Source organism: Anopheles darlingi, chromosome X (assembly GCF_943734745.1).
Source record: "Anopheles darlingi chromosome X, idAnoDarlMG_H_01, whole genome shotgun sequence".
In the NCBI taxonomy this organism is placed as follows: domain Eukaryota; kingdom Metazoa; phylum Arthropoda; class Insecta; order Diptera; family Culicidae; genus Anopheles; species Anopheles darlingi.
Genome location: NC_064873.1, coordinates 1844406 through 1870000, shown reverse-complemented (window position 1 = coordinate 1870000; position 25595 = coordinate 1844406). Strand labels below are relative to the sequence as shown.

The 25595-nt window shown below is 48.8% G+C and overlaps 4 protein-coding genes across 19 annotated transcripts in view; 1 reads left to right on the top strand and 3 right to left on the bottom strand.

The window, feature by feature from the left end:
* The window catches only part of LOC125960196 (stromal interaction molecule homolog), a 21429-nt gene extending 6184 nt beyond the window's left edge, over positions 1-15245 (bottom strand). For 2 of the 8 annotated variants that reach the window (XR_007469827.1, XM_049693494.1), the window contains exons 1-8: positions 13273-14064; positions 11705-12359; positions 7371-7579; positions 6600-6948; positions 6352-6524; positions 5700-6267; positions 5507-5554; positions 1-170 (exon numbers count right to left, since the gene is read on the bottom strand). The exon at positions 1-170 is cut by the window's left edge and continues 281 nt beyond it. Coding sequence is in view for 7 of the 8 variants with exons in the window: in XM_049693494.1 (XP_049549451.1) it covers positions 1-170; positions 5507-5554; positions 5700-6267; positions 6352-6524; positions 6600-6948; positions 7371-7579; positions 11705-12353 (2166 nt within the window). In the remaining variant the exon portion in view is untranslated. Of the gene's footprint in view, positions 171-5506; positions 5555-5699; positions 6268-6351; positions 6525-6599; positions 6949-7370; positions 7580-11704; positions 12360-12774; positions 14066-14591 lie in introns of those variants that run through there. The other 6 variants (XM_049693441.1, XM_049693483.1, XM_049693451.1 and 3 more) reach the window with 5 other exon arrangements.
* LOC125947897 (uncharacterized) lies at positions 15182-16210 on the top strand. Of its 2 annotated transcripts, none has more exons than XM_049673429.1 (3): positions 15182-15315; positions 15391-15653; positions 15848-16210. In XM_049673429.1, the coding sequence occupies exons 2-3, from the start codon at positions 15453-15455 to the stop codon at positions 16202-16204; spliced, it is 558 nt and encodes a 185-aa protein (XP_049529386.1). In that variant the 5' UTR covers positions 15182-15315; positions 15391-15452; the 3' UTR covers positions 16205-16210. The 2 variants fall into 2 exon arrangements, with proteins under 2 accessions (XP_049529386.1, XP_049529375.1); XM_049673418.1 differs by having other exon boundaries at positions 15228-15319.
* On the bottom strand, positions 16207-18386 carry LOC125947861 (aminoacylase-1A-like). The gene is made up of 4 exons (XM_049673328.1): positions 17844-18386; positions 17172-17660; positions 16907-17094; positions 16207-16796 (listed from the first exon to the last, which is right to left on the bottom strand). Exons 1-4 carry the CDS (start codon positions 17968-17970, stop codon positions 16362-16364), a joined length of 1239 nt encoding a protein of 412 aa, XP_049529285.1. The 5' UTR covers positions 17971-18386; the 3' UTR covers positions 16207-16361.
* A 795-nt stretch (positions 18387-19181) lies between these two features.
* LOC125947870 (DDB1- and CUL4-associated factor 7) lies at positions 19182-25448 on the bottom strand. 8 transcript variants are annotated; one of them, XM_049673341.1, is made up of 5 exons: positions 25397-25448; positions 25184-25305; positions 24173-24374; positions 23088-23543; positions 19182-23022 (listed from the first exon to the last, which is right to left on the bottom strand). In XM_049673341.1, exons 4-5 carry the CDS (start codon positions 23276-23278, stop codon positions 22179-22181), a joined length of 1035 nt encoding a protein of 344 aa, XP_049529298.1. In that variant the 5' UTR covers positions 23279-23543; positions 24173-24374; positions 25184-25305; positions 25397-25448; the 3' UTR covers positions 19182-22178. The 8 variants fall into 8 exon arrangements, with proteins under 8 accessions (XP_049529298.1, XP_049529312.1, XP_049529331.1 ...); XM_049673355.1 differs by having other exon boundaries at positions 19182-20454; positions 22157-23022; positions 25184-25447; XM_049673374.1 differs by having other exon boundaries at positions 19182-20430; positions 22157-23022; positions 25184-25447.
* Between the last annotated feature and the right edge of the window lie 147 nt (positions 25449-25595).

Genomic DNA, 25595 nt, shown 5'->3' with positions numbered 1-25595 from the left:
CGTGTTCGGCGAGACGATGCCGGTGTTGAGCGTGTTCAGTGCACTCATCTGCAGGTTGGAGGTTGACGGGCAGCCGCCCAGTATGAAAGTGACCGTGTCGCGTTCACGATCGCCCTCATCGCTGGCCGACGAGTCGTCCCGACCGCCACGGCTGATGCCTTCGTAGTAGCCTAGATCCGCAACCGCACCACACCCCACCATGGCCATATGATGCAATTGATTAGCACACGCGGCACAGTCATGCAAACACGCGCACACCATGACAGCGTGAATGTGTGCAGATTAAAGGGTGAAAGGGAACGGGAATGACAGAGACAGATCGACAGGGAGAACGAGAGAGAAAGGAAAAGAGGAAATAGAGTAAGAAATAAAGAGAGCAGAACAGAGATAGAAATAGAGAGAGAGAGAGAAAGAGAGAGGGACAGAAATGAACGCAGGCAGAAGAGAAGATCCCGATAACAGAGACGAAATTGAATAGTGGAATATTAGAAAGTAGTTCGCGCAGCGCAGGATAGCGGTGATCGAGATAAACAAAACAAAACAGTAGAAAAAGGAGAAGAAAAAGAGAAAAAAGAAGGAAATTGCGTCAGAAAACGGGGTAAAAACGTCAATCACAAGATGGGGCATCAATCAATCAATCAATCAATCAATCAAAACTGGAGATGACAGTGGTGCTCAGAATTGGAAATGTATTGACACAGGATAGGATGTAAGCACACTGCAGCACTGTTTTCATGTGTGTATGTGTGTGTTTGTGTGTCTGGGGAATGGGAATGCAGGACTGAGGAGTGGTGGTAGAGGCGAGTGGGAAGGGGATGATAAAATGAAAGGTGATGGCGCAGTAGGAGGGTGATTTGTTGGGAAAAACTACACACTATCAACTAATAGCAGCAGTGACGACTGCCAGTAGAGCGTGAGACTAGGTTAATCGTTCCTGTTCGTCTGCCTTTCGGTACGGTAAGGTCTCAGCCCGTGCCACGAACCAAAACGGCTGCGGTATAAACGCCCCTAGCCTGTCCTTCATGCGCGCGCGCGATTCGAAACGGTGATCTACTCCAATGATTTCGCTTAGAACAATTGGCACACACTCAGCCGGCGGCCCCCGCTTAGCAAACCTAAACTGGTTCATGTTGAACTGGTTCCCTTAACCCTGTCATGGCCTCGTGCCTTTCGCTGTACTTTTTCAGTAGAACCCCACGCACATAGGCTTATCACAAGTGAGTAAATAGTTGACGGCGAGTAGCTACCAGTCGCACCGCACGGTTCTAGCAAGGAGCAGAGAACGTGCATTCCACCCTTTCTAGCCGTATTTGGTTCGTCGACTTCGACGGCGCTTTTCAGTGCAGTTCATGGCTTGTTCGGGATTTGTTGAGATCCCAGTAGCAGTCAGCGTTAGGTGTGTTAGAGGTTTGTGCCAGTAGCCCAGCTGTTATGCGTTGACTGCGCTGCAATCCACCGCAGGGTTTAACCAAGTAATTTAGGCCGAAAGAGTGAGAGAGAGGTCGATTCGTACGCTCAATCGTTAGCTCAGTCTGGAGATCTTTGAAGCTTCTACATAGCATTAGAGCATTATTTATTGTCTCGCGTGTACGTGTGCGTGCGCGGAGAGGGATGGATTTAAATTAATGAGAAATCGGAAAAGAAGCATCCGCTCCTAGTGTCCCCTCACACCGCTTTAGCCTCCCGATCAAACCAACTCCTGCATCTCGTGCAAAAATTCACACACAGCCACACACACTGAGCATTAGCTCAAATTGCGCGGATTACATTCTCGGTGCGCATGCCACTCAAACGCTGCAAGAAGCGTGGCATGCAAATCAGTTAGACAAAAAAGGATTGATAGAGGACAAGGATAGAAGCAGAACAGCAAACAGCATTAGCGAGAGGTACACAGCAAAGTGGCTGCATCTGAGTTTGAAGTAAAACAATAGAATAGAAAAAATGGAAAACCAAAACTCAAAGCATAATCCGTGATCCGCAGTTAGTAACCTTAGTAGCTGGTGACCACATGCATGGTGCGCGCCCGTAGGCAAAAGGGTTAAAACGGAAAGCGGCTGCAAGCGAGGTAGCAGCAAAAAAAAAGCAACAAAGAGATAAAGAGAAAGGAACAGAGAATAGAGAGAACGAGAGAGAGAGAGAGAGAGAGAGAGAGAATGAGCTAGGGAGGAAGGAGCAGGATTGGATCGATGGAAACACCAGCAAACCGGACGGTGGTGGGAGGGACAGGGATCAGGTGATGCAAGGTAGAGGGGTCGTGGTAGCTGGTAGCACAGGGATCCTTACCTTTTGACAAAACGATTCCCGAAAACACGGTGCGTGCGCCCTTGCTCTGTGTTTTGCCTCTCTGTATGCACCGTGGTATGTATGGTTATGCTTTTGCGATGAGCTATGCAATCGCGTCTACCTATCGCCCGCTGGCCTGCGGTGGCGATGATGGTGGCGGCCGCGCCGGTGATGGTGGTATTGGTGGATTGATGGATGTATGGAGGTGGGTGTTGGGGAAGGGTGGGGAGATATATCTCAAAAACCAAAACACCACGTAAAATCACACCCTTCATACCATGTAGTCTGGTGGGCGTTTAGTTTGTTGGTGAGTGGGTTGGTCGGTGGATAGGTGCCGGATTTTTGGGTTGTTTGTTTGTTGCAGCCATACCCGATGGATGGATGTCATGGACCCGGTGGACCAATTTTTTTGGGGGAAAAATGTGCGAAATGGAATTCTTTGGTTTTCTTTTGCTTTTCTTTTCGTTTTGATTTTAGGTGTTGATACTCCAGCCGACAACAACTGTGATTACGAGGCTGTTTTTTGCACTTTTTGCAAAAACGGAAATAGATAGATAGAAGCAAATAGAGGCAAAAAGAGAAAGAGAGGAAGAAAGAGAAAAAGGGAAACAAACCAAGGAACAACAATGCACCCACGCAATGGGTTCGTCGTGGTAATTCAAAGCGGGAAGGCGTTTGTTTGCATCAAGAAAAGGAAAGAGAATTTAAAAGAGAAAATAAAGAGCAAATAAAGAAAAAATAAAACCATGGCCAAAAAAAAACATGGTAACCGAAACAGAGAGGGAAGGCAAACAGATAGTAGTATAACTACCACGTGGTTTTACACGACACGCAGCACGCGAGCACAGCATAGCACATCGACACAATGGGCCAGGCGCAATGGCGACAACAGGGACACAAGAAATCAGACAAACAGAGTAGTTGCAGACACGGGACATCGCGGATCGCGGACCAATCGGTTTGCGGACCCCGAATATGCGGGGACCAGGCATTGCAATTGCGGTTCACTGCTTATGCTATGTTTTCGCTTTGGTAAATCCAGATCATGTAAATGAGAACACCAATTAGCAAGCAAATGGAGCTAACGAAACGAAATCGATCAAAGTTTGAAGAGTACCAACGGTCGTTATCCGCACGGTGGACCCGCGACAAACGAGTTAAATCCGAGTACGGAGTGGTAAAAGACAAAATAACGATTTGTTCGTCGTTCATTCCCAGGATTGGCGTATTTTATTGTGTTGCTGTTATATACTAGTAATATTTAAATACTTATTATTTGTTTCATTGTTTGTTGCATTTTAACGATAAGTCAAGAGGAAAGCCAAGGCTTGACGGCATGGCGTATGGCAAAGGAGCAAAAATTGTCGAAAAATGGGGAGCCAAAATTTTAAACCGGTTGGAAACCGAGCTACAGTTAAAAAACCAAAAAGAAAATAAATAAATGAAAAACGACGAATAAAGAACGAGTGAACGAACACACTCGCACACGAACACACGGGACGATTTGCTAATGCTACGAAAATTTGTTGCTGACCAAGCTAGTCTAGGGGAAGCACTGACTCCATATACTCTTGGAGACCGATTTGTATCTTCATTCATCCTGCTCACCACCATGGACGGTCCTTGTGCGCTTCTGCTGGTTCAAGCGAAGTAGCTACCCGTGCAGTTAACAACCAATCAGCCATTTAACCTTCAACGACACCCCCCATCCTTTGCAACTCTTCTCCCTCAGCGAAGAAGCGTATCAGGATATCAATGACACGGTACAAAAAAAAAAAACATTATGCTCACGGGACGGAATCGTTTCTATTAAGTTTAAGCTTTTATGGGCCGTTTGCCTCAAATTTCGTCATCGAAAACCCAAAAGCCAAATTGTCAATTACCAAATTAAAGCAGCATAGAAGCAACCCAAAAATCAATAAGAAACACACACACACACACGCACGCTAGTACAATCACACGTCGTTTGCTTAAAGCGATATCGGGAGCTAGTCAGTGGGGAGAATATAGGCCATATGATGGCTGTCGGCTGGCAACTGCACAAGGCAGACATTTCTCCGGTTCTCAGCTCTGCTTCCTGACTTGACGCACGTATTTCTACATTTTAAACAAATTCTTCGCTAACCTAAGAAAATCTCTTCAGCCTCTTGCAGCACACGCACACTGCTTTCCTGAGCTCGCTAGCTTATTCACTGGAAAGCATTGGTCTGTTTTGTAGACCTTTTCGGTCTTCATTAAGGCATTGCATTAGGGTAATGGATTTCATAAATATGCTTTTGATAAGTATGCTTTAATAACGTATCGGAAATAAAAACAGAAGTACAGGAAGAGATGACGTTATGTCATATCCAATTTCAAATCGCTTGCTGAAATACAAGCAAATTGTTACGGGGCTCACACGAGTTCACAAGAGTAACTATTCAAAGTTCTCGTTTCGATCTATTCAGATTGATATATAGAATCAGAACCGAAGGCGATACCAGCAGCAGCACAAGCGAAACACGTTTTGTTAGAAAGAATTTAAGACGGTTGACACTACACCGCAAAGCGTGTGAGTGTGTGCCACCGCTTGGTCTGTTTACCGAATTGGTGTGGCATGCCAACAAGAATAACAATTTAGTAAACGAATGGCACGCAGCTGCTAGTATCGCGGGTTGAAATGGCATCTCGGGCATCTTTACTGATCCTATCCTAGCCGATACGTCCCTCTGCAGGGCGTCACAACTTGCAAGCAATTACGTTCTAGGCACGATTAGGAACAAAGTAACAGATAGAGTAGAAGCCACACAAATTAGAAGCAATATTTATCCGACTGAGACCGCGATCCGGTTCGTAGAGCACAAGGAATAACATGTCATAAATGGAACATTCATTAACAATCAGGGATAGATAGGAGTAGCGAATCATATGAAGAGTGTTAAATAATCGTAAACATAACAATAATAATAATGGTAATAATAATAGTAGTAATAATAATAGTAATTATAACAGTACAGAACGTATAAATACAACAAAACAATGACAACGGCATTCTTTTCAGGCTAAACGAAACACTACATGTACGTGGACCTCGGCTGTTTGCCCTGTTTCCTGTTGACGAACTCAAACGGTTCTCTCACTTCTTCTCATTAGCTCTTCCTGCTGGCTCAATGTACTCGACACGGCCAATTGCCATATCATTCCGATGAGAACATAGAGAAATTGTCAAAGCTTAACGGCTTACCTTGCACGGAATCGTCATCTAGATCATCCTGGCTGCTGGACAGGCGGGCTGTGGTCGATATAGCAGAACCAGCGAGGCCGTAGCACCGGGAAACGGGAAATGTGAAAAAGCGAATGCGAGAATCGTGAAGAAAAAAAGAGATTGAAATCAGCTGTCACCGTTTCGCATGCGTACGCTTCGTGATGCCTCTTACATCGATAGGATTTGCCGGCAACGCCGTTACGGTTGTACAGTAGGTTCTCGAGGTGAGCGATGCCACTATTGTTGACGATCGTGAAACCGAGCAACGACTCGATCTGCTTCCATCGGTGCATTCGCTCCTGCAGGTCGTTGGTCACGTCGTTGAGCGCGTTCCGTGCCTCAACGATGCTTCGATCAACATCGTCAATACTTTTGCCATGCGTCGAAACGAACGCGCCCACCAGGCTGGAGCGCTTCTTTTTAAGTTTTTCGCACGCCTCGCGCGCCTGCTCCAGTTGCTTCTCTGCCATTACCCGTTTCCGGATGTGGTGCTTGTGTTCGAGTTCGTACGTCAGTTGCAGCCAGCTCTGCAGGCCCTGCGGTGGAGTCCAGCAGTGATCGTTGATCTCGACCTCAGCTCGCGACAGCTCCGAACGCAGCATCTCGATCTCCTGCTTCAGCTGCTGCAGTTCTAGATCAGAGCTCGAGGAGGTGAGCGTGGGAGCCTCTCGGAGCCGTCGTTCCAGGTCCATCTTCTCCTTGCCCACGTTCTCCTGCTCGAGGCGCGCCTGCTCGAGCTCCTGTGCGGTCATCAGGAAAGGAACATTGAATAAATTTGATAGATAAGTACTAAGAGTGCAAGGGCTGCCAATTCAAAACGTTACCTTCTGCATCTCTTTTAGAGCCACTTCCGCCTTCAGCAGTCCTTCAACATCCTTCGCCATACGCCGTATATGAATCTTAGCGTTTTTGTTCTGATTATAGGCATACCAGCTGCCTATGATGGCGGTCAATAGCAGTGTCACGAGCAACAGATCCTTCCAGCGCGTGCCAGTCTCTGTGCAGGAATCGAACGATATGGGAATGTTAGAGTGTGTTTTAGAATACGGAAGGAGGAGCACCTTTGGCTTACCTCTCGGAGGACCAAACAGGACCGCATCCATAGCTTTAAGGGCGATCTTCTGCTTGTGAATTGGATCCTTAATACCTAGCACGTTGCTCACGTAGTGCATGTTGTTCACTGCCAACCGCGGCAACACTTTGCCAGTCACTTTGTGCAACCGAAACAGATGCACGTACTGGGGCAGCTGCACGCTCTGCGCCAGCCACTCAGTTGTCTGGTCAACTGTCCAGTTGTGCACCTCTGATCGCAACCATGCCTCCCACAACTCCTTCACCGAGATGTGCATGTCGTCGTTGAAGTGGAACGCCTTGTGGCGCTTCTCGTAGCCGGAATCATACTTCAGCTCCTCGCGCAGAAACTAAAGATAGGCGCGACCGAGCGCGACAACGTTTCAATTGTCAAATCAAAAGCACACATTGCACACATATACACACACATACACACACACACACAAACAAATAATCACACAAAATGCAAACATCCGAGCAGAAGTACATCAGCAGCAGCAGCATCAGTGCACGCCAGCAACACACATGTACATATTCACAACGATGTAGGAAGTGTTGCGTTATGAAAGAAAAAGGGAAAATAGGTAAAAAGCATATTTATAATGCAGTTGGAACGGGAGCGTTGGGAGATTGTCCTAAACGACAATACAATTGTGGTTGAATATGGTAGCAGAGGAATGATAGGATCAATGTGCCAGCCAGATATAACAAAGAAAGCAGCGATGGAGAAGGGGAAAAGCAAGACCTCCCTAGGTCGCCCATCAACACTTACGTCGTCTGATTCGGAAAGGTCGATATCACCATTGTCATCGTCATCGAGCTGCCGGTGCAGGGAGCGTATCGCCTCCATGCCCAGCTGATCGTGGTGGGCCAGACAGTCGATGTCATCTATCGTGCAGGCGCCCGCTCCGACCGCACCGCCACCATCGGCCGTGGCCGCCGAGCCGCTGCCATACGTTCCTGAAATCAGGAAGAGAAAATCTTAGGACTCCACGTCAGTCAATGAGTCACTTTGCTTTCGGTTCAGGTTCCAACGTTATCGAGGGATGAATTTCGTGATTACGAAACGAACTGGTAACTTCATGAGCTCCATTTATATGTTGATGCACGGGTGAGATAGCGAATAAAGAGGAAGGCGGGCGCCATTGAATGCAGGGGCAGACACGCGCTCGACGGAACGGATGAACCAGGAGGGCAGCAGCCACCGGTATGCCATCGCGGTTCCAACCGCTACGTGCACGTAACGCCCGGGAACACACTAGGAAAGAGCATAACAAATTAACAGTCGAACGCAAACACACACATACACGCACAACACAAATAATCCAGCAGCAATCCATCTTAAATCTCAGAACGGAAGAAAGGTTGATATGGAAGAATGGTCCAGCGGTCATCGGTCAGTGGAAGAATCCTGCGCATGGGTAGCTGTAGTATGAAAGAAGATTTGGTTTTGTTTGCTGTTTTTTTTAGTATTTTGCCAACTAGTGGTAACTCTTTGTATCATTATTTTCTAAATTTATTCGAAGCAAGAGGGGAATGAAAGATAATGTTTGGAATAGCTAACAATATTATCTGTCCAATTACATAGATTTATTCATTCCGAACCATTTCTTTTGGACAACGCTTTTTCCAAAAAAATCAAGTGAACTACATGTTCCTTTAATCAAGTGAAACCATGACATAGGCATTCCTCGCACAGGAACGAACAGCTTTTCGGCCAGTGTGGAAATTTGCAGACAAAGCCTACGACTTTTTATTAGAGCCTGATCACATGTTGTTCCGGTCGCTACAGTCGTGCCCTTCCAAATAGCACCTACTCTTATCGATGACACATCAGTGGTAGATGGTATGATTGATTTGACGTGCCACACTACTACCAGTATAACAGGAGCTGTGGTTTTCAAATAAAAATTTTTTCAAAAAGTATGATACATTCGCGTTGAGCTCAGCGCGTTCCCTTTTCCTAGTAGGCAAACGAACGCGTCCAGACGTCCCGCGTAAACTACATTCAGCCAAATTATTCTAGTTTTGTCCATTTATGGTGCTATGACCTGGAGCCCATTATCACTGTTTGGTACGCCCCGCACGCTCGTTCCAGCTTGTTCAGAACACCACCGACAGCACACAATGCGCCGCGCCATGCGCAATCAAGCGAAGCGCGATAGCCAGCGATATGCTAATTAAATGTGCCAACCCGAAATAACCAAATCTAATGTCTTATGTCAACATTACGGAACTGTATGAGTCACACCTGGAGCAACAAAAGCCATAAACTACGGAAAAGGCGGGGAATCAAGCTGTAGCTAGACTGCGCAGACACACATTGCTGTGCGCAGAAACAACATCCGAAACCCGGACGAGAGACAGAAGACGCATGGGGGATGAGGCTGCCAATCAGGGTCTGTGCTGGCTGCAAGCCGTACAGATGGGCTACGCTAGTATTCCGCTGTTTGCATCTCACGCTCACAATTGTTTACCTTGGAAAGCCTCGTTACACCCCTTTCAAGATTCAATTAGAATTGCAACAACAATAACAAACAGCTAAACAACTGGCGACTCTTTGCCGCTGTAGCGCTCTATAAGTGGCTGGCTTAAGACATGAGCAGCACAGAAGAACCGAAACCCAATGATCCCGGCGAGTGTTTACAGTTGCGGAAGCAAATATTGATTCTCCGGCCAAACCGGCGCACAACACACACCAAGCCAAGCTGTACGGAACCACCACGCAATGCCACCGCATGGCTAGAGCCAGTGTGCAGTATACCACGTGAACGGAACGGAACGAAACGGAACCAAACCGGTAGCTCACGGCACACGAATGATTCCATGGCAACTCCCAAGGGTAATTAGCTCGAGGGACGTCTCTATCCCTCTATTCAGTCGTTATCCTGTTTTCCAAATTAGTTTTTCGTTTTCGAAATTAAAAAATGATAGCACCCACGACGCCACGGGTCGACTTTAATGGCAGCCATTTACCTAGAGCCGCGATTTGACGATCACCTTGATGAGGCGAGGGCGTGAGGCGCGTTGCAATTACAAAATTACAAATTGTCGGGGTTTGCGATTGGTCGGGAGCGATCGATTAGGTGGTGTTGCTTCATTAGCGTCCAGCTCCACAAGAGTCTAATGAACCGCCAATCCGCCAGACGCTTTAGCCTTGTTCTTACTGCACATACACACAAACTCACACGAATATCATTAAGGAATGGAGAAGCTACATCCCAGGTGACTTTCTGTTCCCTTAGGAAGGTTCCGCCGCCTGTTTCCCGTTTTCTTCTATGTCGACTCTTCCAGAAGGGTATTTACAATCCCTTCCAATACCGGCTACCTTCGCTCGACCGATTTGAGAAAAGAAAACCCCCGAAAAACAAATGAACGATTTCCCTTCTCATCGAGAGGACCATCCCTGCCCGCCGGCCCACAAACTCGGGCGCATATGCAGCGTATTACACACTTGCCGCAACGAGCGTGTTGCCTCGTGATTGGCCGACCGGCCGACCAGAACGGGGTGGTATGGCATGAGCTAATTATTAAACGCCCGAACGCAACATTATTTGACCACATCTACCCACTTTTGTTTGTGTGTAATTTGTATTTGGTTGTGTGTGTGTGTGTGTGTGTGCGTTTTTTTTTGTTGTTGTTTTGGACAAAACCATGCTTCATACGCGCCTGGTAAGAGCATTTGCTAGGCGGTTGCTTAAAAATAGAATACAAACGTTCTTCTTGTTTTGCTGCTGCTGCTACTGCTCAACCTCAACCACCAACAACGTTTGGGTTTTTTTTTTATAGACGGATTCCGTTTGCCCAACGTGGGCTAGTGGACCGTACCACCTTCGTATATATAGATACATATGTACACGGCAAGCAAACCATTCTTCATTGGCCCTCTATCATTAATCTTCCCACTTTTGCAAAACGAACGCAAATCGGTTAGTGCAAACTATCCGGTGGATCCGGTTGATGATAAAACGCATTTTCAATTGGGTGTTGAATTGCCAGCCAGCGAGAAGGTTCAGCTGATCAGCTAGATCCATCCAATCGACATTAACAGTATGCTTCTAGTATGTTACTACTCTCATGGTAGCTTTTGCGGTTGGTAGCCTCAGTTTACGCACTACAATGGGGCAACAGCTTAGAGCCGCAAGAATGAAAGCGAAAAGAGGTAAATGCGAATCAATGAAGACCCCTGAAGGTACCCGGAAGATGCGTTAGCACTTTCTTAAATCCATACTATTTCGCACGTTTCGCCCGAAACGAAATGAGTTCGTAGACTGAAGCACGGTCAGCGAAGTCAGAAAAATGGAGACCGAAGGATGGTCGTGGAAGAGCGGGGGAGGTCACGAGTTAGCGTAGAAATACGAATTGCGGGAGATCTGTCGGAGGCAAGCGTTTGGCAAATCGAGCACTAACTTCTTCGGAGAGTGTCGCATATTATGGTCCGATGGATGTTAGGAACCGGCAAACTTATGCTCGGTATGGGAGTGACAAGCGACAAGGAGCAACGAAAGGCAGGAATCGCATTTAAAAAAAGCAACAGCACAGAACAGGAACTCGAACACGAAGTAACTCCGAAGTAGAGCAGATTTTGATCGCTTCTCCTCCGCCATATCGCCATTCAATCAACAGCGATGGCATTCGTCCGATAGTGGGTGGAACGGCGCAGATTCCGGGCAGCGATGGAAGTTACACGATCAAGGAAGGGGGGGGGGGGGGGGGGCGTCCCAAGTAATTCCCAAAATAATTCAAAGCGAAGAGGGCGATTTCACAATAAAAAAACGAAGAAAACAGAACATGAACCGCGGAACAAGAAAATGAAAAATGGAAATCCCTCACAGGGCACATTCGACCGTAACCGGCCTAGTGATGGAGGGAAGGGAGGAGGGAGGATGTGGGTGAGGGGTAGCAAATCCGTTTGGGGGTCCTACAGCAAATGTGGACACGAAACCCTCGGTCGGAACAAGGGCTTCCCAACAGTTGAAGCATCGCCAAGGAGAGCAGACGATCGCGAACGTTTAGCAGCATGGAACGAGGGGTAGAAGAGTGAATAGAGGGCGAATAGGGGAAGAGAGCGAAAAAGATAGCGAGAGACAGTAAAGTGGAACATACCGAATTCGTGATGCACCGCCTGGGACATCGCCTGGCTGAGGACCGCGTACGAGTTGCGCGTTTCGACCGACCGGCCGCTGGAAGAGCTGGAAGGGGAGGAAGGCTGGGAAGAGGAAGAGGATGACGTCGTCGAGGACGAAGAGGAGGAATGCTGGTACTGCTGCTGACCCCTGCTAGCGGAGACCGGCTGCAGGCTACTGCTGTCGGATGCTGCCGCCAGTGCCTGCCTGGACCGTTCGTGCGGGTGCGCGCCGCCAGTGGTCACCGACGACGACTGCGGGGACGGATGCTGATGTTGCGGATACTGTGGCTGCGTTTGGCGCTGTTTCGCCTGGTAGGACGATGCTGTGCCGTCTTTAAGATGCTGCTGCTGCTGCTGTTGTGGTTGATGATGTTGAGATGGCGCATCCATTCCCGCCATCGTATTCGTCGCCGGTTGATAGCTGTTGGCGCCGGACGGTTGATGGTGGGATTGCGGTCGAAGTTCCGGCTGTATCACCTTGTTATTGCCACTGCCACTGCCAGTGCCTGTCTGGGCCAGGGCTGCTGGCACAGACAGGGGCAGCAGCAGCAGCAGCAGCATAGACACCGAACACAAGCAGAAGCAGCAGTAGACGGACGCATTGACGTTGCTCCTTGAATAGCGCATTGCAAACTAAACACATAAGGATAGAATGCGAGGAAGAAAGAGAAAGAGAGATGGAAGAATAACATTAGTGAATGGGGCCTGGTGAAAGGACACGGGGCGAAACAAACTATCGCATCGATCGATCGAACGGGACGGAGAAGACGGAGGTTGGCGGGGGAGGGGTATCAAAGTGCATCCGCATTCGGTCGGAAGCCTTGAGATCGGTCTCGATCAATCGATGAACGCGGTTGGCGTCGCGCTGGAACGTCCGCCGTCACCCCGCACGCTGAAAACACGTGTAGCACAATCGTCCCTTCCCCCAACCCTTCAGAGCCTGTGCCCGCGGATGTGCAATGACTGACACCGACGGGGTCAAAACAATGTAAGAAACACGCAGCACCGCAGTGACTCATACACGTGTGCACACAGGCGCTATACTAACTCAAGGCAAAAGGCACACCACCGCCGCAGATGGCCTACGCTACGCCAGCGCCCCGCGCACAAGGCACACGCAGGTGACACCAGGTTTGTGCGCCTTCGGGCTCGATCGGTGATCCGTCCGTAATTCCTCCGGTGTGATCGCGAAGCATCGGCGCAGAGTTTGATCGCAAGGGCGGGGTGGGATCAAGGGGGAAAACAAACAGAACTCTTCATTCCCCCCTCCACCTCCATACAGATGCAACTGGGCCTTGGCCACAGCACAAACCAAACGCACGTACAATGCACTCAAACTACACACACAAACACACACTTATTCGGGCACTAGTTTGGCCCCGGGGGAACAAACAGGTGTCCCTCTGCTGGCTGACTATAGCTGGGCTGGCTGGCTTGCGATCAGCGCGATCGCTACCGCGCACACTTTTTCAACGATTGGCTTCTTCTTCTTCTTCTTCTTCGTTTCCATCAGCTGCTCGGCCTCGTGCCTTAGTGGTGAACTCACGCGATTGTTTTCGTTCCTCTGGTGGTTTGCCTTTTGCTGTGGTGCTGCTTTTGTTGCTGCTGCTGTTGCTATTGCTCATCAGCCTTTCGCGGCAAAGTCAGCGCCGAATCGCGAAACCGAAACCGATCATCACCTGAGAGCTTGTTTGCACTACACGCCTCCACTACACGTACACACGCTCTGAGTGCTGGCTGTTGCTGCTGCTGCTGCTGCGCTGTACCTATTTGACGTGCGACGACGACCGTTGCGAAGGACCACGACGACGGCGACACGATGACACCTCCTCAACCAGCGAGACGAGGAGACCAATACAAGCACTACTACGACGACGACGACGACCACCACTACGCCACGAGCGCCCCTTTGAAACGCAACGCCTGCAGGCCAGCTATAGCTGCTGACTAGGTCTATCCGTCTGTCGGTCGGGTCTGTGTTTCTATGTTGCTGGCGTTGCTGCTGATGAAGTACGTGACCGTGAAAAAGATGAGGTCGTAGGCATTCGGCTCATGGGGCACACACACAGCCTCAGAGAAGAAAGCCACTGCCTGTGCCGGATCGTGGACTCGCGGACGACACTCACAACTGTCAAATGTGGGACAGGCAGGCAGAGAGGTGGGGAGGCGTGCAGCCAGGCAGGCAGGTAGACAGGCTTGCCAAAAGTGTCACCTGGGGCAAGATGGATGCGAGACCGCGGCCGGCGTAGCACAATCTGATGTAGCACACATTACACACGCATACACACAAACATACAGCATTCACGCACCCATATACACAGGTGTGCACGAGCAAAGCGGAAGTGGCGGAGGAAGTGCTGCCAGAGATCAGGGGTTCAATCTGGGGCCACACCGGTTTCTCACCGCAGCGCAACGATCCACGTCCTCCAGGCGCGGTATTTCGGGCGGAAGTGTTCGGTATGTAACCACGGCATATCCAGAACACCTTTACCCCCTCTTGCGCCCTCAAGGTTGGCAATGCTCAAGCGAAACGAAGTGCGTAGTGAACATGGCACACACCAACGTTCGATTTGGTTGGTGCTACTGCTATTGTTGAGCTGCAGCTCGCGGCCACCAACTGGGGTGTGCATATCAGCAAGCACACAGCAAGTAGGAGTAGGTTATGATGCACTCAAAGGGCTAGAAATAACATTGAATGGTAATGCGCGCGCGAGGATCCCGCGACGATTCAGTGACGATCCTCTTGGGGGATCGATCGATCCGTGCATTACAGCCACCGTGCGTGCGGACAGTGGAAACGATTCACATGCAAGTGTGTTTGGCACGCACGCATACGAACACGCACATGCACACGGGCACACTTACCCACCAAAAACACTATCTGCCGACGCTGGTTCTCTTCTTGGACGACGACGACACTCTGCCTATGTGCGCATTGATGGTTTTTTTGTTGTTTGTTTGTTTGTTTGTTGGGCGAGTGATGATGAGTGAGTGAGGTGTGCTGGTGTCTGGCTGGCGGGGGGCGATGGCGCTACGGTGCGCTTTGGCGGTGCGAACGCGAGCTACATTCGAACGCGCGCGCGGTCCTACTACAACGCGAATCGTGCGAAATCACTGATGTTAAATTGCGGACAACTGAGCGAGCGAGGTGGATGGTCCAACGATGTTATGACCTCCGGCCGGGCGGTACGGGTGCTGCTGCTGATGCTGACGGTGGTGGTAGCGCCCTGAGGTAGGTTAGCCCGTCGTTGCTCGTTGTGTGGTTTTTTTTTCCTCTCTTCCTGATGCGCGGAACGCGTTTTTCGCGAATTTATCTCGGTTCCGACGATCGCGCCGGTTATGGCCGGTTAGGGAAGGACAGAGGGGGCGGGTAGGAGGAGGGGGTGTTGGGGAATCAACAAAAGATAGAAAGAAAAAGAAAAAAAACAGATAACTTCCCCGTGGTCTGCGGGGCAACACGGATTCAAGGTTATGCAAGCCGCGAGCGTGAGCGAGCGAGGTGAATAAACGACGACAAACCGCTGCTGGCGCACACAACAGTACACATACACCCGACACAGGGTGTACCGCGTGAGCAGAACGGGTCATAGTAAGTTTGATAGCTGTCAACTGTCACGCAACTGTCAAACAAATTTTGATTTTAACACCTGTCAACCACCGGCAGGAGAAAAACAGTTTGCGTGGTGTGGTTTACAAACAAACAGTAACCAAGATATCGCGCGCGAGATGGAAACGGCGACCGCAACGAAGGACCCCATCACGACGATGCGTAACGTAGAGATCAAGGCGCGACTAGCCGGCGAGGAAGGGTTCGAGCGGCGCATCGCAATCGCTAGGCAGCTGACCGGTACCGACGGTGAACTGATCGTGCAGAAAGATGTGTTCTTTAACGTTTCCAGTGGACGGCTGAAGCTGCGCTATCTTACGGTAAATAATGAGCGATGGTGCCAACAGCTCACCCTGTTTGGCCTTAGATAAGGTGACGGGTATTTATGAGGGACCCTCATCTCCTCTGTTAACACGAATCAACACGTGACGGGCGCGGTTTTGCCACCCGCGTACGGCGCCATCAAGTAATCCTCTTGAATGTCTCTCGTCCCTCCTTCCACTCTCCTTCGCAGCACAAAAAATCTGAGCTGATAAGCTACGATCGGCCGGATGTGGCTGGACCGAAACTTTCCCAGTATGAGCTGCTCGAGCTGGACGATCCGGAGCGACTGGAACGCATGCTGGCCAGTACAGTGGGTGTTCGGGGTCGCGTGGCCAAGCGGCGACACCTGTTCCTGCACGAACAAACGCGCATCCATTTGGATGCGGTCGACGGGTTAGGTCACTATCTCGAGTTCGAGACGGTCTTGCGGCCGGAACAGTCCAGCGAGGAGGGCCAACGCATCGTCGACACGATGATGGCCCGATTCGAGATTATGCCAGACGATCTGGTCACCGGTGCCTACATGGATCAGCTGTCGGGTAAATAGAGCGTGCGAAAGAAACATCTTGGGTTTTTAATTCCTTTTTTTGTATTTCGGAATCGCTTGCTACCAAAATCTTTGCGGCATTTCGATAACTGGGCTCGATGGGATGGGAAATGCAGGAATGGGATGTGGTTTGCGGTTCGGGAACGGACCGTGAGCGTTATGCGTTCGCCACCCTGGTGATGATCTGGCGATAAATGCGAATGCCTTCGAGGTAAGTGTCCGCTTTGAGGAACTCGTCGTGATCGTGTAGCAGTACCGGCGTGTTGTTCATGGGCGAGAATCCGATGGCTGGAATGCCAATGCCACGAATGTACCGACTATCTGTACCCCCCGGGAAAATCTGCGGCTTAACCTTAAGGCCGAGTTCGTCAAGCGCCTGCTTAAACGCGACCCAGTAGATGTTGGAGTCGTCCAGCTTGGTTGGCTTCACGTACGGGCACTTCTGGTCGTACTCGAGCTCAATACCACCGCCGGCCTCCCGACACCAGTCGAGCAGCTGGTTTTCGAACTCCAGATGGTTAACGTTCACCGCCAGCCGAATATCAAAGCATACCGTCAGCTCCGGCGGTACCACGTTCTCCTGCACGCCTCCCTAGAATGATAGCAGACCAAGTAGACCATAAGAGAGAGAAAAAGAGAGATAGGGGGAGTGCAATTTGAAAGAACGTGTGAGCTCAACTGGGCGTGCAATCGCGATCCTACCTTCATGATAGTCAAATTGACCGTAGTGACGTCGCCGATCGTGAAGTCTGGATTGTTTTCCAGCCGCTTGACCTCTTGCTCACGGAACCGCATCAACTTATCGATGATAAAGTGTGCCTTCTGACCCGCCGTACCTTTCAGCAGTAGCGAACCATGCCCGGGCGTACCAGAAATGTTGAAATACACGTCTGCGAATCGATCGGAAGCCAGTCATTTGCCAATTTTGCCTAATTTGACATTCTTCCCTAATAAGTGTTACACTTACGCCAAACGCTACGCTCGCCATAGAACAGCGGATAATCCTCGCCCTCACCGGCAATGCCCTCGTCGATCGAGAAGCCGACATTCAGTTGCCGGAACGACTCCTTGTGGACCCACTCCATCATGCCAAGCTTGCCGCCAATTTCCTCATCCGGGACGAAAGTCGCATGTAGGGTGCGCTTTAGCCGCACGCCATCGCGCTGCAACGCGCGGATGGCCGCGAGGAACTGCATCCCAACGCACTTCATATCCTGAGCACCTCGGGCATAGATGCGACCCTCTTCGTCCATCTCTGCCGCAAACGGCGGTCGGTTCCAATGCTCCGCGTACACAGGTACCACGTCCATGTGCGAGTTCAATATGATCGACTTAGCTTCCGGCTCCGTGCCTTCCCAGGTGATCACGACGATCGGTTTGCGCGGGTTCACCTCGATCACCTGCACCGGCAGCTCGAGAGAGGCCGCCTGGCGTTTGAGAAACTCCACGCATTCGTCTACAAAAGAAACAAAAAAATTAAAACAGGAAAGCGAGCGCGGGATCGGAAGGAGAGGTTAGCGGTTTTGGGGTCCGGGGACGCGGTATTATTAGATAATTCTGGGTATCACCGAAGCGGATGGGCTGATTACCGGACTGATTGAATTCAATTGTCGCACCGAGCCTAACGTTTTAATCTTACCATAATTCACATTAGGGTGAACCGTGGGGATGCGCAGATACTCGCGGAAGATTCGGATCTCTTCGTTCTCCTCCCATTCCCGATACTGCCGCTCGCACGCTACCTTCCGCTTGCTGGCCTCACACATTTTGGCACAGTTGGCCTCACACTGGTTGATTGCAAATCTGATTAGGGATCCGCCGGTGTTGGATCGGAGGGGTGGGTATGGGATCGACAGCGCAATCGTAAGCGAACGACCTTTGGTAAGAGTGACCTCGACGTTGATCGAGCAGCAGCAGTAGTAGCAGTGTAAAATGTCGTCTGTTGAATGTTGTTGCGCACGGCTACGCTTACGGCGACCGACTGTAGCGGTGGATCAGGTTGATCAGTCGGTTTTATGCGTTTGCTCGACTCATGGTTGCCCGCTCGTGATCGCGACGCGACTTCGCCAACCCACTCTTATCAACCAAACATATCTAACAACGTCCGTCCAATGGCGACAGAGTGCGTCTCGCTCTACCCTCTGCCCGACCAAACGACCGTTTTTATCTCGCCCAATTTGAGCTGATTTGCCATGGCTGCAGTACACCGCCAGCAAAGTTCTACAAGGTTCGCGCTCAACGCTCCTAGTGGCGCATTCGCGTGCATCGAAGCTAACACGGACCACAGCATGGGACATTTCGATCGACGCATCTGCTACTGGGCGACCGTAGTGTTGAGTATTGGGTCCGTGTGCATCTCGCACACACCGCTCACAGCCAAACGGTGCACAGATGCGTAAACAACGATCTCCCATTCGCTCTCCGGTGGATCACTCGACGAATAGCGATGCTTGCTGCGCCGCTTTGTTTGTTGGTGTAAAGGCGACAACAAGACAATACAGCTTATCATCCATTATGGTCACTATCGAGTACGAAGAGAGAGAGAGCAGGAGCTTATCTTCGCCGAGAGGAGCAATGGCTACCAGCTGGGCATCGTAATTTACGGACTGTTGCCGCGTCATGCCTCGTATCGTTTTACCTCCTACCTGCTGGCGCTGGCACACTCAGGACACCATCATCTAGTCGGCGATCAGGAGACACACCTTTTGAGTGAGGTTTGGAATGGGTTGAAAATGGGTGAACCATGTTGGGAGTACCGTGGGAATCATGCCGGTAAAACTTTATCACCCGTCCTTCTATCATAGCTCAGGACAAGCCACAGACGGAACACTGTATCGTAACCACAAACGTTCGTGGTGTGCTGGTTTGAGATTATTCCGAGAAGTTGATTCTGGAAATAAAGTGGTGGACTCTCCCCCCCCCCCCCTCTCCCTTTTCTTTCTGCTGTACGCATTACGTTTGCTGTTGCGAAGTGACATGTTATGTACCAAGAGAAATCCTTTATTCTATTTACCGATTCCGCTCCATCCCTACCCCGTAATAATATGTTTCATATGTTTCATATGGTTCTCGTTTGTTTCGATCAACTACTAACAGGCATCTTGTTTTGTGCGCTGCGGTTCAGCCCTGGATCTGGCTGTTGAATTTCTTGCATGGGGGTGTTTATGTGTGTTTGAATGATGATTTAGAGTTAGATATGGTTGGTATCTTTGTGAACCAACCTGCCCCTTCTCATCAGCTCTCCCCTCCTTTCTACTCCTTATAGCTGTGAGTAAGAGTGTTTTTGCTTGTTTGCTTGTGTTGGCTAAATTGGAATATCTCGTGTAGCTAGATTGTGATCAGCTTGGTGATTAAAATAAATGTATTGTGTAATAAAGCACTGCTAGTAAGCAAGTAGAGGTATCGCTACTAAAAAGTCTAACCGATCCGGCTAAGCAAATTGTAGCATGCGCCACACTTGGTCGCTATCTCATATACTTGTATTTGTTTTAACAGATGAATAACGTATGGGGTAGTTACATAATTCAATTACTTTCGTATTACATAATTAAATTAAACAAAATAGTTACAATCGCTCCTACAAAACCGCCGCCGGCTATTTCGCGTTTCCGATAAATTTTACCTTTTGCATCCCGGACGTATTCTGTCAGTTCAGCCTTTGACTCTATGCGCTTACGGAAAACATGAACTTTGAATGCGACCAACTGCTCCTGATGAAAGACTTTCAAAGGTGCAACAGCAGCATAACCGTGTACCTGGCTGAGCTGTATCTGCTTGCACTGTGTGCGAATCGTTCGCAGCACGTCAAGGGTCACGGCTGTATTTAAATATCTTATAGCATATAGGCAGCTAATAATAGTACGACTTAAATATTATAGCTATAATCATTGCTATGAGTTTGGACACGTATTTCGCATCAATTGCCGCATTCACACACTAGGCTTAGCCATATGTTCTGGAGGCTTCTGGAGATGGAGCTATAGATTGGCCAGAAGCACCTCGCATCTCATCTTACGCAGTCTTTTATTTGTGTGTGGGCAGGGGAGGCTGATGGGGAAAGGATGGGTGCCTAGAAAGGTTGTGCGTGGGTTTTGGTTTACGTATATCTTGCCCTATAGTGCATCAATCATACTGAGCTATCGTTTATGGGAGAGATGCATTCAGCCATTGTCACGGTAATCCTGCTGCTTCGAGCCACATGAGAATCCACCCACCGGGACTAGGTGCTGTTTGCGAGTTGGTAGAAAAATCTATGAACTATGTATTAATCTATATGTTATGGTTATATATAATCGCAAATGAAATGCAAAATTCTAAACAAAGTAAACACACAAAAACTAAACAGAACAAGCTTTCCTAGGCCGCTCTATAAACGAAAGTAGGAGGTAGAACTATCTCTCAGTTTTACTAAGCTATGGAAAGTTTACGCCAGCATCATACATTTCATTTGTTTACTTTGCTTTTTTTAAATTAAATTAAAAATTGGGCTAAAAAGTGACATAAAGGTACGCAAGTTACAAGCATTAAAAACGAATTCATATGACGGCCAGCGCGGGACGCGGGACGTTCTGCTGGCCACTACTTCTAACTCGTCCCAAGTGATGGCTAGGAACAGAAATTGGACAGCATCGTTGCAAACGAATACGTATACGTTATCGAACAGATAAGCATGTGTGCAATTGATTGTATAAATGTCAAATGTGATTAATGGCTATATCTTTTAAAAGACAAGTACATTGAAAAAGACAATTAACGTACGGCTCGCCCGTTCTCATGTATGTTTTTAAAAAATAAGTTTTTTACAGTTAGAAATTCAAACCGTTAAACAAAATATGAAACATATGCGATTTGATCGCGAATCGTGACTGCCAGATCAGCTAGCACAAAACCAGCAGATAAATAAAAAATCGCGCCCTGTGCCCGCTGGATGCTCAGACGAGTGGTACACACGGATATGGGTAGCATTCATCATATTGAAGACCGACATAATGTTATTAGTTTTAGTGACTTAAGGGGGGGCTTTGGTTATTTCGGGTCAAAAAAGGGCTTATTTTTGACGATTTGTAGTGAAGGAACAAATCAACTTTAATTTTTCAAAATAAGCACATATTGATCTACAACTTTTCAAGAATATTTGGTTCTATTTTGGGGAAGATTTATTCGCAACTACGTTCATGGCATGCAATCTAGAAAGCCAAGTTTGCAAAAATGTACTTTTTGCGGTGCCCATCGTAGCCACGTGCTGGGTTATCAGAAACACACAAATGAATATTCTTTTGTTAGATTATAAGTTTATCCAGGTGGCCCCGTCGAGTTTTTGTTAAATTTCCCATTTTTCGATTTTTGGCACATTTTTGAAGTTGAAAAAGTGATGCTTTTTTCGATATTGCCTCAAAAACGACACTTTACATAATTAAAAAAAATATTTAAAAAAAAAGTATCAACATTTTTTATAAATTCTCGACGGGGCTACTTGGAAAATAGTGTACAGATTATATGCTCAAATGTTCAAATCGATCGCTCCAGTAGTTTTGATGCTATGATGGGCACGGACTTTGAAAACGTATGTTTTGGGAATCGCGATTCAAAGTAGCGAGATGCTTTGAGCCTTGTATGAAAGGCGGATTTTCAAAAATCAATATCTTTGTCAGTTTTTCTTCGGTTGATCCCAAAATTTTATACAATAATTTTGAAAAGATAAGCAATCATAAAAAATTGTAAAAAGTAAATGCGAAGAAATAAAATTAAATACCGAAGCCCCCCTTAAACTGCGGCTACAGCTCTCGCGCAAGCGCATGAGTTTTCGTTTCTATGTTTTACAAAAGAATCGTGCGATCAAAAATGGATGCATTTTATTTGCCGAACACTTTTGAAAAACCAAATACCAAATATTGTTGGAAACGCAAACACATGTGTCTGTCTAAGTGCTGTACCCACAGCTTTTATACTCACCACACTCAGGACACTCGCAGGCTTAGACGCGTAGTATCTCGCATGCTGTTTTGTAGCAAATCGCTATCCAGTCGGGTTGCGTAGCGCCCCACTGGATCTGGTTGACCTCGCCTTCGGCTGCTGTGTATGCGAGAATCGGATCCTCAATTGGGCGCGGCATCTGCTGGATGTCCCAGATCAGTGCCTGGTGGTCGTCTCCAGCCGTGCAGATATGGCAGGAGCTGTGCGGTGCCCACGCGATCCCGTTCACGCACGCCCGGTGGTTGCTGAGGCGGGCGACCGGCGTACAGGGCACTCGCACGTCTAGTATGATCACCTCGCAGCTGTCCATTGCCACCGTGGCCAGATAGTTCGGGTCCTGTTTGTTCCAGGCCAACCGTAGCAGTGGCGTATGGGCCGGATCTTCGTAAATGATGGTCGAGTGTTCTAGGTGGCGCAAATCGAACATCCGAACGCTTCCATCGGCACCGACTGAGGCGAACATATCCCGACCACCGCCGGCTCGCGAAAACGCGATATCGTAAACCTCCTTGTCGTGCGCGATCAATTGCGTCTTAACGTGACCGGACACCAAGTTGACTCGACCGAGCGGTTGTCCTGTCTCGAGGCCCCAGATCGTGCAGGTCGTATCGATCGAAGATGTGCCGACTAGGTTCAGGTCGACCTCGTTCCAATCGAACGAAGTGAGCGGGGCACAGAAGTCACTGTTTTTATTGTTGTTCAGAACACACTCGAGGCGCGTATCTGGTTCACCGGCACGCCACAAGCGCAGGTAGTCGCCGCTCGTTGCAAGCAGATCCGGATACACACCCTTCGAGTCTGGGATCCACATTATCTTCGTTGTCGGATAGGGATGGTCGAAAGTACTGCCGATGGAGCAAAACAGGAAACATGCGTTACACAATCAAGGTGGATGCCATGGGCTTCGTACCTTTTCGCGCTGAACTCGCTGGTATCCTCATCTAGACTGATGATTTGCACCTTGTTGTTGTACTCCTCCACGAAGCTGCCCAATGCAAGCCGGAAGCGCTTGTCCGGTCGCACCGACCAGTTCATCGAGTACAGCGGCCATGGAGCCAGGTATTTGTAGATCTCCTTACGTTTTCCCGTCGTGCCGGACATCGTACCACCGAAGAGTGGTATCACTGCCGGTAGCGTAGCCGGTGCGTGACGACGATTGCCAAATACCAGGCAGTCCTCTCCTCCGCCGGAAGAAGAAAGTGGTTGATTGAACGATTTCTGGTGTATTGAAGGTAAGGGAGACGCTCGCTGCACTGGTTGTTCTTGGTGGTTAGCGGCACTGCTGGTGGCACAGTTCACTAATCCGTCTGAGTCGTAGGATTTAGCCCGAGAGAGTTGTTCAACACCCGTACCTTCGAACGCGTTGCTGGAAAGGTGAATTATCCGTCGTAGATTATCCATTGTTGGGGATGTGTATGTGCAAACGTGGGAGTACACTTCTGCAGGTTTATACGCAATTGGGATTTCAAAGCTATTACGATAGAATGGTACGTAATTCAATAGGATAAGGCGAGAGCAACAGCAGAGCGAACACAGCCCTATTCCTACTAATGCGATCGGACTGCAGATAAATTATTCGGTTCTCGACATTCGGCCAAGCAAGCGGATAAACCTTTACAGGGAGACCACGCTCATTCACTACAACAACGAACACCATAGGGTTTCGAAAGCCTGTTTTCTCGATATCGCTAGCAAGTACGTGTCAACTGATATTAAATTAAGAATAACTCCAGCCAGCAATGGTTTCTGATTAAATTTCTTCTTCTTTTCTGGAGCTTTTTCTTGATTAATTGAAAATAGGCAAAACTGATTGCCAAATACACGGCACCCTGTACCGCCGAGGGGAAGGGCTTACATTGACTCAAGACGAAATAGCTCCGATCGACCGATCGATCAAACGAATCGCGCCGAACAAAGCCACTACGGCAAAAGGACAAAACACAAAATGATGACAAAGAAAGTGCGCTTCAAGCCCTTTGTACCAGTGTTACTCACCTACAGCTGACTATTTATAACGGATTACGCGAACTGCCGCACTTTCGGCATCTGTGCGTCGTGTCGTCGTCGTTGTTGCGCTTCAAGAATCTGTAATCATTGGGAGGCTAGGATGTAGTATAGATCCCGTGGGAGACTCAGAAGGAGCAACTCGTTCGTGCTGACTCAGATCGAATAGCGTATTTGGCGGGGCGCTGCCGTACTACAATACAGATTAGAAGAGAACACATAGAATGTGTTTTAATCGTGGTTTAATACCTATAGCCTCCAATGGGCGATTTCCTCCAGTTTGGCGATGAGTTGCATGCCGTTATGGTAAACAGAAATGCCTATCCACCCTAAATCCATACATTCCAGACGGTCTCGGACGAAAATAAGCATACACGACAGCATACATCGACACACATAAATAGATGGGTATCCAATTAAAACGCATATGTTGCATCTGCTTCTACTTCGGCTGCTGCTGATAGACGAGCGGACGGTGGAGGCGTAAGGGAAGGCTATTTCTGGTCTCAATCCATTGCAGGGACTGAGCGGTAGCGACAAGGCGGGAACATTATGGCAGGAAGAGTCATTTTCGACCTTCGTGAAGTTCGAACATCTGTGACGGTGCGCTGGCATTGGTTGATCGTTTGGAGTTCCATGGTATTCATTCTCTGGCTCCTAGGGAAACCCTTTTATCGTGGTGATTTCACGTGTTTTGGTGCGTGATGAAAGCTGGCCTGTTGATTGTCACTTTTGAGGTCGTTGTACTTTCGCAGACGAATTTACTAACAGGTACTGCGTGGGGTATGGTGCAGAACCCGCCGCACTGTTGCCGCTACGCACGAGCGTCATCTAGTGTTATTATTGTTGTTGTTTTTGGCTGACGCCGGCGCGACATACCTACCTCCGGGAGCGCACAAAGACCTTGGGGTAATTAGCCCCGGTAGTAGCAGCCTCAGTTTAGTTCACACTTTTCGTTCGAGTTTGTTTTTTTTGCAAATCAACTTCAAGGTAAACCCCTACCTGCGATTTCTATTCCTCTCTTGGCTCGCTATACTTGACCGAGCAGCTGGCGCCGACGTGAGACGAGACGAGCTCGTCTGATGCTCCAGGATGCGTATACACCTAACGCACCTGAGCGTATCCTTCAAGTAGGGTTCAAATTTACAACTGAGCGGTGCTTTTGATAGGGATAACTTAAGCGAGGACAGCCGGAATTGGGCGGACAACACGTACCGTGGACTTCCTGCGCCCCGAATCAAGCGTGCACGGCGACGGTCGACACGCTTGGCGTATAAACAGCAAGCAGCGATGATGCTTGGGGAAAACGCTTCACCATCAAACGTCATCAGCGGGAAAAAACCGTCAATGTGTCGGTGCATGGCATTATGGGGTGTGTGTGTGTGTTTGTGTGTGAAGTGCGGCAATTGTGTGT